This window comes from Rhinopithecus roxellana, chromosome 7 (genome assembly GCF_007565055.1).
Source record: "Rhinopithecus roxellana isolate Shanxi Qingling chromosome 7, ASM756505v1, whole genome shotgun sequence".
In the NCBI taxonomy this organism is placed as follows: Eukaryota; Metazoa; Chordata; class Mammalia; order Primates; family Cercopithecidae; genus Rhinopithecus; species Rhinopithecus roxellana.
The window spans coordinates 146,596,648-146,610,887 of record NC_044555.1 but is presented as its reverse complement, the minus strand read 5'-3'; the positions used below and the strand labels follow the sequence as shown (position 1 = coordinate 146,610,887).

Genomic DNA, 14,240 nt, shown 5'->3' with positions numbered 1-14,240 from the left:
CCCCTGAGCAACCTAACTGGGAGACATCCCCCACTAGGGGCAGTCTGACACCCCACACCTCACAGGGTGGAGTACACCCCTGAGAGGAAGCTTCCAAAGGAAGAATCAGACAGGTACACTCGCTGTTCAGCAATATTCTATCTTCTGCAAACTCTGCTGCTGATACCCAGGCAAACAGGGTCTGGAGTGGACCTCAAGCAATCTCCAACAGACCTACAGCTGAGGGTCCTGACTATTAGAAGGAAAACTATCAAACAGGAAGAACACCTATACCAAAACCACATCAATACGTCACCATCATCAAAGACCAGGGGCAGATAAAACCACAAAGATGGGGAAGAAGCAGGGCAGAAAAGCTGGAAATTCAAAAAATAAGAGCGCATCTTCCCCTGCAAAGGAGCGCAGCTCATTGCCAGCAACGGATCTAAGCTGGTCAGAGAATGACTTTGACGAGATGAGAGAAGAAGGCTTCAGTCCATCAAACTTCTCAGAGCTAAAGGAGGAATTGTGTACTCAGCGCAAAGAAACTAAAAATCTTGAAAAAAGAGTGGAAGAATTGATAGCTAGAATAATTAATGCAGAGAAGGTCATAAATGAAATGACAGAGAAGAAAACCATGACATGAGAAATACGTGACAAATCCACAAGCTTCAGTAACCGACTCGATCAACTGGAAGAAATAAAGGGTATCCAGTTAGGAAAAGAAGAAGTCAAATTGTCCCTGTTTGCAGATGACATGATTGTATATTTAGAAAACCCCATTGTCTCAGCCCAAAATCTCCTTAAGCTGATAAGCAACTTCAGCAAAGTCTCAGGATACAAAATCAATGTGCAAAAATCACAAGCATTCTTATACACCAGTAACAGACAAACAGAGAGCCAAATCATGAATGAACTTCCATTCACAATTGCTTCAAAGAGAATAAAATACCTAGGAATCCAACTTACAAGGGATGTAAAGGACCTCTTCAAGGAGAACTACAATCCACTGCTCAGTGAAATAAAAGAGGACACTAACAAATGGAAGAACATACCATGCTCATGGATAGGAAGAATCAATATCATGAAAATGGCCATACTGCCCAAGGTTATTTATAGATTCAATGCCATCCCCATCAAGCTACCAATGAGTTTCTTCACAGAACTGGAAAAAACGGCTTTAAAGTTCATATGGAACCAAAAAAGAGCCCGCATTGCCAAGACAATCCTAAGTCAAAAGAACAAAGCTGGAGGCATCACTCTACCTGACTTCAAACTATACTACAAGGCTACAGTAACCAAAACAGCATGGTACTGGTACCAAAACAGAGATATAGACCAATGGAACAGAACAGAGTCCTCAGAAATCATACCACACATCTACAGCCATCCGATCTTTGACAAACCTGAGAGAAACAAGAAATGGGGAAAGGATTCCCTATTTAATAAATGGTGCTGGGAAAATTGGCTAGCCATAAGTAGAAAGCTGAAACTGGATCCTTTCCTTACTCCTTATACGAAGATTAATTCAAGATGGATTAGAGACTTAAATGTTAGACCTAATACCATAAAAACCCTAGAAGAAAATCTAGGTAGTACCATTCAGGACATAGGCATGGGCAAGGACTTCATGTCTAAAACACCAAAAGCAACGGCAGCAAAAGCCAAAATTGACAAATGGGATCTAATTCAACTAAAGAGCTTCTGCACAGCAAAAGAAACTACCATCAGAGTGAACAGGCAACCTACAGAATGGGAGAAAATTTTTACAATCTACTCATCTGACAAAGGGCTAATATCCAGAATCTACAAAGAACTCAAACAAATTTACAAGAAAAAAACAAACAACCCCATCCAAAAGTGGGCAAAGGATATGAACAGACATTTCTCAAAAGAAGACATTCATACAGCCAACAGACACATGAAAAAATGCTCAGCATCACTGGCCATCAGAGAAATGCAAATCAAAACCACAATGAGATACCATCTCACACCAGTTAGAATGGCAATCATTAAAAAGTCAGGAAACAACAGGTGCTGGAGAGGATGTGGAGAAATAGAAACACTTTTACACTGTTGGTGGGATTGTAAACTAGTTCAACCATTATGGAAAACAGTATGGCGATTCCTCAAGGATCTAGAACTAGATGTACCATATGACCCAGCCATCCCACTACTGGGTATATACCCAAAGGATTATAAATCATGCTGCTATAAAGAAACATGCACACGTATGTTTATTGCGGCACTATTCACAATAGCAAAGACTTGGAATCAACCCAAATGTCCATCTGTGGCAGACTGGATTAAGAAAATGTGGCACATATACACCATGGAATATTATGCAGCCATAAAAAAGGATGAGTTTGCGTCCTTTGTAGGGACATGGATGCAGCTGGAAACCATCATTCTTAGCAAACTATCACAAGAACAGAAAACCAAACACCGCATGTTCTCACTCATAGGTGGGAACTGAACAATGAGATCACTTGGACTCGGGAAGGGGAACATCACACATCGGGGCCTATCATGGGGAGGGGGGAGGGGGGAGGGATTGCATTGGGAGTTATACCTGATATAAATGACGAATTGATGGGTGCTGACGAGTTGATGGGTGCAGCACACCAACATGGCAAAAGTATACATATGTAACAAACCTGCACATTATGCACATGTACCCTAGAACTTAAAGTATAATAAAAAAAAATTAAATAAATATACGAATAGAAAAAAAAAAGAATTAAGCATACGATGGCTTACTTCTTAGACCCTACATAAGAGTGTTGTGCTAAAGTCTCATAAGGTCCTTAAATGGCTACACAATGGATCCAAAAATAGCTTTATGGTGAAGTTTGATTATAAGAGAAATCTATGTAAAGCAAGATATTAATTGATATGAAAAACATTTAACATTATAGAAGCCACAGTAGACTGGCATCTCTAATGATGAATAAAAATTACTAGAAATTATTCCTTACAATAATAACATTGTTATTCATTGCACACACACTTATCCAATACCTGTGTGTAAGACTTTCATAGGTGCATTGAAGGAAAAAAGATTAAACGTAACATTTCTGCCCTCAATCTCACAGGGGCACAGAAGTGTACATAAATAAAATAGAACAAATAAGGTACTTTGGGTATTTCAAGGAGGGGAATATTACTTCCAGATTTGGGGAGTGGGGGCGAGGAGCAGAAAAGGGAAGAAAACATTACTGAGAAAAATTCCAACTCAAAGGTCACTTTGGTTCTGACATGTTTCACAACTTCACCAGAATCCATTAAGTAAGAAACATAACAGGTGTGAAACAAATGGCCAGCAATGCTATGACAACCACCTCTTAGATCTAAAATAATTTCATATAAAATTGTTGCCGTCGGAAGGTTATACGCTAGTTGTATTTGACTCAGATGCTTCTACCACATAGCTTTGCTATATTCAGATACTATTGCATCTAAACATTTTTGTTACTGTTAAGAAACACAAATATTTGAATACAAAATAAAACAGTTATTTGAATTGCCTTGTATCTCTAAGTCACTGAAGCTTGATTTAATAAACTGAGTAAGTATTTCACCTATAGTCACATATGAACGCAGTGAACTTTTCCCCCAAAAAATCCTTACATGTAAGATACATTGCCTTATGCTATTCTTTATTCAAGACCACTGAGCAGAGTATACCTATAATACTGTGAGCCATTGTGCAGATTTCAATACACTCTGTGTAAATCATCAAGACAGCCTGACAATTCCCCAACATGAATCTCAAGGACAGCATTATAGTAAGGTTCTAATATAAATAAATGGATATAAATTGGGCTGACAGACAAGAACTCGAATAATGGTCCACAAAATTGCCCACAAATCCCTTTCTCACAGCGCACACAAAATTGTTTTGTGGTTTGTCAAAGGATATTCCATTTCTGCTCGAATGTCATTGAGACGGTGTGATAATTCAGTTAGGTCATCTTCTTTGTTTTCATCAAATACTTTCAACTGAATATCAAGCTCATCATTCTCTTTTTCTTTTAGATCCTAATATATAAACATAAAACTTAACACATGAATAACAGTTTGACAACAGCATATTTAGGTAATAAAGGGCAGAACACAATTATTCATTTATAAACACAGAAGCAATTTCAAATATTGACGCGGGCACTTGGTTTTCTGAAAGTAAATGTAGCTGAATTCTTCTATTTCAAAATAAAAGGACCTCATTGCATTCACTTAATTTTTTTCCATGCCCTACATTTTGATTACTCACATTAAAAAATTAGCGATCAGTTCTACAACAGAAAAAAACTAACTGCTAACAACCCAAATTAAATGCTGTCGTTTTGACTAAACACACTAATCAAAGATTGCAAAAGAACTCATGCAGTCAGAACATTCACATATGCCTCTGGCAAAAAATGCAAATACAGATCAATTGTATTAACGAAGAACAAATGCAAGGATATATTCAAGCACAACAGTCCCAAGTATGGCGTGAAAAGATGTATAAACACATTTATTTTAAAAGATATTTTGTGATTTTAAAGCAAAAAGGCGTTTGGACTTTTTATTAAGCTGTACATCTAACCTCCTCCCCCACCTTATATTTTTGCTTAGCCTAATCACAAAATACCAACTTGGGCATAAAAGTTATGTTTTTGTAATACATTATAAGCACATGCATTACAAACCTCTGATAATTTTCATAATAATAGTATAAAAAATTTAGAAGCATGCCACACTAGAGATTGTTGGGCTCAATATATATCACCTGGAATATCTTTTAATATGTGTCCATTAAGTTGCAGCTTTCAAAACCCAAATCGATAATCACAACTGTGGATGCTCAAGGGTGATACCGAAAGTGGGACTAGGATGTTCAGAGCTGAGCTTGAACTCTAAAAGGAAATGCAAGCATGGTGTACTTCAAATTAGGTCGATAAAACAAAATGGGATACATTTCTTGTTTCTATCTTTATTCAATAGAACTATTATAGATATGTAATGGCTATTACTGAAGCCAAACAAATTTCAGCAATTTCTAGATGCTTTTTTTCTAACACTCACATACATAATAATTTATTGAAAATTTACCTGCAGAGCATATGAAAATAATTGTTTCTACATAATTTCATATCAAACATAACAAGTAAATGTATTTATGTTTGGTTTCCTTTTTAGTAATAACTTGCTTTAGCTCTAGTTTTCCAGTTTGAAATGGAATGAAGAAACTTATTAGAATGCAAAATTATCTAACGTTGCTGGGTCATATTATCAGGTGATTTCTGAATGCTATTTAGAAAATTACATAAGCCAAACAAACCCAATACACTGGTATACACTGGTCACTGCAGAAACAACCTGTCACACATTTTATAGTATGTTTTATTCTTGTCACCATATATTCTCTCTCAGAAATTCATCGTAAAACTTATACACTTTCAAATATGTCAGAAAAACAGGAAAATTTAAGTACTGCCATTTAATTAGCATAGAACGTTACAAAACATGAAAATCAGTCAGCATAATTAAAATATTTTCAGTGAAAATAACTGGTTAAATGTGCAATTTAGTTCTTTATTAGGTCCAGACATTCTTTATACTATATATAGTATATGAGCACATATAGCACAATATAAAATTTAAACATGTGTAACTGCAGTATTTTATAAATATTCTTTATTAATAATGCTCCAGGTCTATCAGAGTCAGTCCTCATTTAATGTCCTCAGTAGTTCTTGGAAACTGCAACTTGAAGCAAAAAATGTATAGCAAAACCAATTTTCTTTTCTCATCAACGTTATAATGAAAGGACATTATTCAAGGACCTACTGTATACAGTTTTGCTTCCAGGTGCAGTTCGCAAGATTCTATCAATGACATTAAATGAGAAGTTACTGTAAATATATATGCATATACACATACACATATATATGCTTATATTTATGAAACTTCCTTTCAGCCAAATGTCAAGTCTTGAAATATTCATAAATTCTTGATAAAATAAACATTTACTGAATAAAAATTTTTACATAGTACAAATAATAAATAATAAGATGGGTCTCCTATAAAAGTAAATGGAAATCTATCACGGAAGTTTTATGTTTTAAAACGTGAACTATCACAAAGTTACTCAAATACATTGTTATTAATTATGTGAAACACTCTATGCTTGTTAGTTTTTAAAAAGACATGCTGTATAGATCTAAAATTATTTTTTGCAGAATTCCTGACATATGTAATTTTCTATAACATAGTATACTTCAAAGGAAATCAAAGTCCATTGCCAGTACACTACTGATTAACAACCAACCAAAATTGAGTCTTTAAAACAAGAAAGAGTTTCTCAGACTTTTAAAGAGATAAAAGTATGCCTACTGCCTACCAACACCATTTCTTACTATGTTTTTCCTTCACGTATCTGATTTAACTAATATTTTCTTAATTTATTTAAATAAAAGGCAAATGGGGAAAATTTCAGAAGAAATCAATGTAAATTAAGTACAGAAAAAATCCTATTTTAAAACTCACTGTAGAGTTTGTAACAACTCATTTATTCTAAATTACTAAAGCAAATTTATCAGACATGAAATTTCCATGTAAATGAAATATAAACTATTTTTCAACATCAAAATTTAACTATCGGGATGACAGGAACCTTGAAAATAAATTTTTAAAGAATATAATTTAAAAATTCGTTGTCTTGAAGATTCTGATAATTATTATGAAAAAAAGTTTCACTCTACTACAATGTTGATCTCAAGGATTACTGAAATACTAAGAACCAGTTTTTCCCAACTCATACTGATTCTAGATACATATAATTTTTCATCCATATACCAACAATTAATAATTAGCCCTAGTCACATCTAATTTGCTGCTTTGAATATAATGTATTCTAGAACATTAGGGAATTCTTGTTAGAACTGGATATAAAAAAAGAATAAATAGAAAAAAATGTAAGGATTTTAAAGGCTCATCTATAACCATATTATTAAGCTTCACTGCATATATAAAGGATATGTAATGTTACTATAAATTCCAGTGGTTTAAATTTAAATATTTAATTCATTAGCAGGTTAATTAGATAGTAGTCGACATGTGAGGTATGCAGTGTATGTTAAACCATGAGCACTCTGTCCTGCTCCCAAGTTGTGATAAACTAAAACAACAGCAGTGAAATCTACAGTTCTAAATAAATGATCTCTAATTTTCTCAAGGTCTATCTGCCCGAATACTGATTCTACTCTTGTATATGCGATCCCAGCACTTTGGGAGGCTGGGGTGGATCATCTGAGGCCAGGAGTTGAAGATCAACCTGGCCAACATGGCGAAACCCTGTCTCTATAAAAAAAATATAAAACTTAGGCCAGGCGCAGTGGCTCACACCTGTAATTCCAGCACTTTGGTAGGCCGAATATAAATTTTACCACAAAAATATGTACAACTATTTTGTATCCATAATTAAAAATATTTTTAATTTAAAAAAAGAACATATAAATTAAGAAGCACACAGTACCACAAAAAGTTTCATATAGGGCTATATGGCCAATGGAAAAGTGTAGCTTAGAAACACTGACACATAATCTTAGCTATCTGTGTAACCAAATGAATAACATGAGGCCACTGAGCCCGGCAGAGATTAATGTACCCAGACAAAAGTGCAAAAGGTTAAGGACAAGAGCTACAATACCATACCTTTTCTGAAAAATGAGGACTAAAATAAATTAAAATGATAGTCACAATTCAATTGACTAGCCATTCAGTAGTATAAAGCAGAAAGTGAATGTTCAATTATAAATAGAGGGGAATGAAAGAGAGAAAAGTAAGAGCAACAACTATGGCAGAAAACATGGCATATTAGTAAATGAGTAGAGGATGCTACAGAGCCCTTGCAGCCAGCAAGTCTTCAAAGATGCTACTATAAAGAGAGAACCAGCCCAGTAAAAACAAGCATGGAAACAGACAAGAAGGAAATTCAAAAGCAAACTACCATCAAGACTATAAGATTATCTTTAGCTACCTAAGGCTACAGGCTTTGGATGAAAAGAAAATTAGTGAAAAAAAAAAAAAAAGAATAATCATATGTCACACTAACTGTAATTGGTGAATGTGCCTAAGTTAACTGCACACTGAATCTCTAGATGGGTCACTTAAAATGTTGCTTTGATTCTCTGCATCCAATGCCTTGGTTTTAGGTGCCAAGAATGAAAGAACCACTTCAGGTGGGATTGACATAGAAATTTCCAAAACCAGGTGGACCCAATCATACATCTTATTAAAATGGGTTTAACAGGTCCAACCACACCACTTATTATGATGTGTTTCAACTACTTTCAGTTAAAAGTAACCCACCATATGTTACAAATTTATGCTACATACTGATTCCTCACCAGGAAATGTCCCCAATTTGGGTATTTCTGGTAAACTAGGTCATACACATGGGCACACACATGCACATTCAATGGCATTTGTTGTTGTTGCTGTTTTTCTCTCCTCAGTGCTTTTTCCCCACTTCCTTACTTTTACTTCTTGTCTCTCAGGTATATTCTGAGTAGCTTAAAGACACTAGCGTAATTTTACTTGTCTTGAACAAAGCCATAGTCTTCAATAGTCACTCTTCAGTTAATATACTTAATAAAATATAAAACCACAGTAGTTGTATTTGTATTTATAATAATAAGTGTGCTCATTTAAGATTCAGCATATAAAGTCATTTCAAAAATGTTTTTAACGCTGTCATAATTACAGCAAATATTCACATTCAATTTAAGAAACAAAATTGTTTTTCATTGGAAAATTCCTATAGCCTTGTAACAAGAGTAACATTCTTAAGCAATGTGTCTGGCATATACTAATCAAAACTCTATGCATGCTTATGCTGAATACCAATGAAATCAATCTAAGTTATCAAAGAGGAAAGTAGAAAATTTTAAATGAAAATTGAAACTGCAAAAAAAAAAAAAAAGTCTCATGTTTTCAATATTCAAAATTCAAAGAAAAGAAGTTCCCTTTTGACTTGAGGGAAACAACAAAAAACAAAAATACATTGCTTCTGGGCACATTATTAGCTGAATTCTGAATCGTCATTTGCATGTAGAGAACGCTATTACCGAAATACAAAAAAGCTTACAAAATGTCTAATGCTTTACAAAACAAAATAGCAAAGCACATTTATTTACTCTGCTTCAAGTACTTTTGTGGAAGTGAAAAAAATATTAAAATTCATCAGCATAATAAACGTATACATTCAACTTACTGGTAACATTGTTTTTAGTCCTGAACGGAGGAATTCATTCCTTAAATGTATTCGAAAATCAAGCTCATAAGGAGAGGTGACAAGGGCATTTATAAACTGCATGCAGGCCACCTGCAATTAGAAAGCAAATTTTGTTTTTAAGAAACACATTAAACAAATTAATGAAATATTGCATTAAGATAATATATTCACTAAAGGCATACACACATAAAGATAAAATAAGAAAAGCAAATATTTCTAGAAGTATGATTATGACTTTAATTATAAACAACAAAATTAATGACAAAATATCTAATGTCCAAAATAATTCTAACGAAGATGTCATGACGAAGTATGTTGTGCTTTTAAAAATAATACAAAGAAATATTCAACTCCCTCTGAAAAACCCAAATTGCTAAAGCGGGCAGATAGAGCTCTTTGAAAAGATCACAAAAATGTATCTTTCATGTCCAGCTGTCCTCACAGTACACTTGGCCTCAATTCTACAGGGTTATAAACACTTCTAAAATAAAGTTATAAAAGTACCCTAATATTAAACAGGGAACAGTGATAACTTAGATAAATTATTACACTGATTTACATTCTCTCCATCCTCTTAATGGGATGATTTGTACAAAATATATAAAGTATTAAAATATGTAAGATGGATTAACTTACTAGGTATGAAAAAAATAATAGAAGTGAATTAAGATCAACTAGAAGGCACTGGGGCACTAATACTAAGGCACACTTCATAATAAAGCATATGTAAGAGCTTGTTTTCAAGTAAAATATTTGATTAAATATATTGATACTGAAAAATGAGTTTTGCTTTTCTTACTTTCTGATTTTGAGATTCCCTATTATAAAAAGGAATTTATTTGCTGGTAATTTTAATCTAGAAGGGAATCAACAAAATGCTGAGTGCCAGATATTCCATAAATTATTCCTAAGTAGCATTTTTGGAAAATGCTGATCAAATCTAAGGTAACTGGCTAATTGTTTAACTGAAAACATGTCATTTAAATGTATTATTTTTATTTTTAAAGAATGGAATGAGTAGAAGAGTGCTCAAAGGTCAAACTACAAGGGGAATCCTTGGAAAAAACAGATTATATAAAGATACTAAGTATATATAGAAGCACACACAAATAAATTAATAGTTAGCATGGGAAAAATATATTATGAAAAGACAAATATTTCAAATGTATTTTGATTTGACATCTACAGATCTATTATGATAGAGTTATTTTTTCCAAAATAGGGAGAAGAGATTAAAAGGTATGCTTTACTCTTGAATCTATATCTTATATATTTAAGTTGCTTTTTGGGAGATTAGCCCATCTGCCCCACATCTACATTCAAAAATCAAAAGTTACATGGTTTAAAAGGGCTGATTAAGGTTGTTTCTAACATGATCAGATATCTGAATGATACAACAATATATTCTAATTTTTATGAACGTTCAATATCAAGATAAAACACTTAGAAAACTAACTAAATATTTGCCATAGATTTGGCATTAATTTTAAAGACATACCAGATAAGTTATTATGAAGCTTATGCTTTAATAGATTACTTAACCTTCCTATTTACAATAGGAAATCATGTAAATCTTTATACAGTTTTGATAGGTTAGGCTATATATTTGCATACTGTACATGTCCACGGTTATATTGTCATTGTATTTGCTTGAATGACTCTTGTTATGTTACAACTATGACACGACCAAACAAGCCAAAGTACATGTCCAATCCAAAATTAATAGAGAGAAAAGTTGCCATCTGTTAGGATTGTTTTTGCCAGAAGAAATTCTAGCTTAATGGCTTGTATTAATACCCTACAAGTAAAGAGAACATTTCTGTAAGAAACAAGTTAATGAGTCCTGCAATTGTATCTTTATACAAATAAAAGTATTTAGATCAGGAGACAATAAAGATAATAAAAGTCAATAAAATTAATGAATGTATCAATATAACTTTAATAATATGTTTCAATGATATTAAATACTCACTTTATATATAATATTTGAACCTATAGTTTAATATGAAAACAAAGACGTTCCATCCATTGACTATAGTATATAATAATTAGGACATAATGTGAAGTCAGTTTTAAAAAGGTAAAGGTACTGGCTTAACAATGTACCATTTATTATATATCATTTCTAATAGATATTTAATTAATTACAAATAACATAAGATGAATAGACATGCTATCATGTCATTTTCCAACATAAGCTGATAAAGTAATATTCTTTTACAGAAATATGTATATTATAATATGAATGTGGAAAACAAAAAGGTCATCTAAATTTTTGCTATTCCTTTATGCCATTACACAAATGCTGCCCTTTTCAGAGAATGGAACATTATCTCAAATCCAAAACTGAAATAATTATCACTATTTACAAATACAAAATTAAATTTAAATTAGCTTAAAGGCCAGAATATATTACTACTTAATTATAAACATGACAACCCCATTGTGTGTATTCTGAATTCATAGCTAAATATAAAATCTCAAACTATCATCATCATCATTATTATTATTAGTTATCACACAATGTATTAGGTCCTTTACATAATTCACCATCTAATCTCATCTTCATAAAAACCACACAAGGTTAGCATTACTGTTATTCTTATTTTACAGATGATGAAGCTGAGGCTCAAAGCAGATAGAATAACTTATATAAGGCCACATAGCAAGGAGGAAACTCATGATTATAAATGGTATCACTTTACTACAAATATAATTTCCAGCACATTCCAAAGGTCTCATAAACTCCATTCATAGATTCTCACAACAAAAGATTTTAAGGATGGGTAAGATGATAAAATGTAATTGGTACAACATGCTTAATATACTGGGGATATGTAGCTTTAAAACTATAAGTTAATTAGAAAAATATACAATAATATAAACAATAGGTTGTCTAGTATACATAGTGGCTATAATAATATATAATGTAATGCAAAAAGAAAAAAAAAGCAAAAGCAGAAAATGGTTCTTGGAGAGGGTTAAATTCCACTTCATGTACATCCTGAGCAGTAAAGTATAAATGGCATCCCATCATCCAAAATAATGGTCTACCACTCCTCTCCTTTACTTCCTGCCAACCCACTCCATACTCAGCATGTATATGCATGTGAACACATGCGTACATGCACACACACACTCTACAGTACTGTGCTATCCAATATGGGAGCCACTTATCACAGTTTAATTTAATTACAATTAAATAAAATTTAAAATTCAGTTGCTCAATTTCACTAGCCATTGTCCCAGTGCTCAACAGCCACAAGTGGCTAGTAGCTACCACATGGGAGAGCAAGGATATAGAACATGGGAGAAAGTTTGATTGAATAGCACTACACTGGAGATTTTAAAGAAAAAAAAAAAGAGATCTGGCCTAATCTCTGAAACCTTCACTTCAAAGAACTATAAAACCCATTGCTGAATAATGAGAATTTCAAAATTCATATGCTCAACTTCCAAGTATATAAATCTTTAAGAGATGAGTGTACTCTATTGTCCTCTAACAATGCAAAATCAATCTGCTTTCCAAAAAAAAAAAAGAAAACTCAACTCCAGAGACAGAAAATAATCATGAGATTTTAAAGCTAGACAGAACATAAAATACTCTGGTCCAATATGTTATTTAAAAATAAAGAAACTGAAAACCTAGAAAGATTGGATGATTTGCCCAAGATCACATAACTAATAAGCCCCAATGATACAACTAGAACTCGGGTCTCTTGACCTTTAGCCTTGGATTTCTTTCTACCATATTATATCACACAAATCTTGTTTAATATCATTTCCCCTTATCTTAGAAAGAAAACAAATGCCCTTGAATTGAATATCACAAAGTCCATTATCCAGAGTTGCTCTGTTGCTTAGTGTCTTTATAATTGCTAGGTTTCAAAATGGTGTGCCATATCTATTGTTACAAATACAGCTTCCATGAGAATCAAAATTTTAAAGTCACAGAAAATCAGTGAATTTCCTCCATTATTAATACATATGCTAGGGCCACAATTCTGATGTTTAATTAGTAAATACAATCAATTTCTATATTTGCATTTTCATTCAGTGATGTCATAAGATTTCAACATGAGATGCATATATATCCTATTGAATGAATACATAAACATACATAGTTAAAAACTACCAGCTCTGTGCATGTGATAAAGTACCCAATCATTTGTGTCATGTATAATTACATACTACACTGAATCATTATCCGTTTTCTACCACATTAAGATGCTTCCTTTACTATAACAGTATATTATATTTCTACAATAATCATCTACATTTTTTAGTCACCAGATGCTGTTGTCTTTGTTCTGGGGTGGAATGGTATAAAGGGTGAAATGTTACAAAACAGATGATAAACTTTCAAAAGGCAAAGCTCATCTGTATATGCCTAGGGTTTATTTGTAACACTTAACTGTCCCAAATAAAATAATTAAAATATAGTAAGTGAATGACATTTAAATATTTCCAATTTTATTGGCATAAGATATAGCATTACAAAAAGAAATTTAAGTTTGTTTTTTTAACCTAAGTGACAGAGAAAGGGAAATATTTGAACATAAATATTTTCATAAAATTACTGGGAAAATGCTAGAACCTTTTATTGATTTTAACTTACAGGCTTTGAAAACTATACAAACATCTATCTATTTAATCACAATTCATAGAGCTATGGGGTACAATAATTGCCAGGTCTAGGGCATTCTCAGACAGATTATCCATATTGCCATTATCTGTGACAAATTGTACTTTTAAAATTTTATTGACACTGTTCCACACTTGACCTTATTAAGTACTCTGTTGACATTAACAAGGTCTTTCTTTATCCTAGCCCAGCAGGAGTTAGGAACAAAGATGATTTAAGTCAAAGTATGAGAGAAGAAAGATGTGAATGTACAGAGCAAATTAATTGAGAAATGGAGTACTTTCCAAGCCAATGGAAGCCATGTACAAAGGTATGAAGGTAGAGGAATAAAAC

General features: G+C 32.8%; 1 protein-coding gene across 6 annotated transcripts in view; it reads right to left on the bottom strand.

The window, feature by feature from the left end:
* Positions 1-14,240, bottom strand: part of DIAPH2 (diaphanous related formin 2) — a 923,693-nt gene that overhangs the window by 676,852 nt on the left and 232,601 nt on the right. For all 6 annotated transcript variants that reach the window (XM_030934028.1, XM_030934026.1, XM_030934029.1 and 3 more), the window contains 2 exons: positions 9,242-9,352; positions 3,902-4,020 (listed from right to left, as the gene is read on the bottom strand). In XM_030934028.1, coding sequence (XP_030789888.1) covers positions 3,902-4,020; positions 9,242-9,352 — 230 coding nt within the window. The remainder of the gene's footprint in view (positions 1-3,901; positions 4,021-9,241; positions 9,353-14,240) is intronic.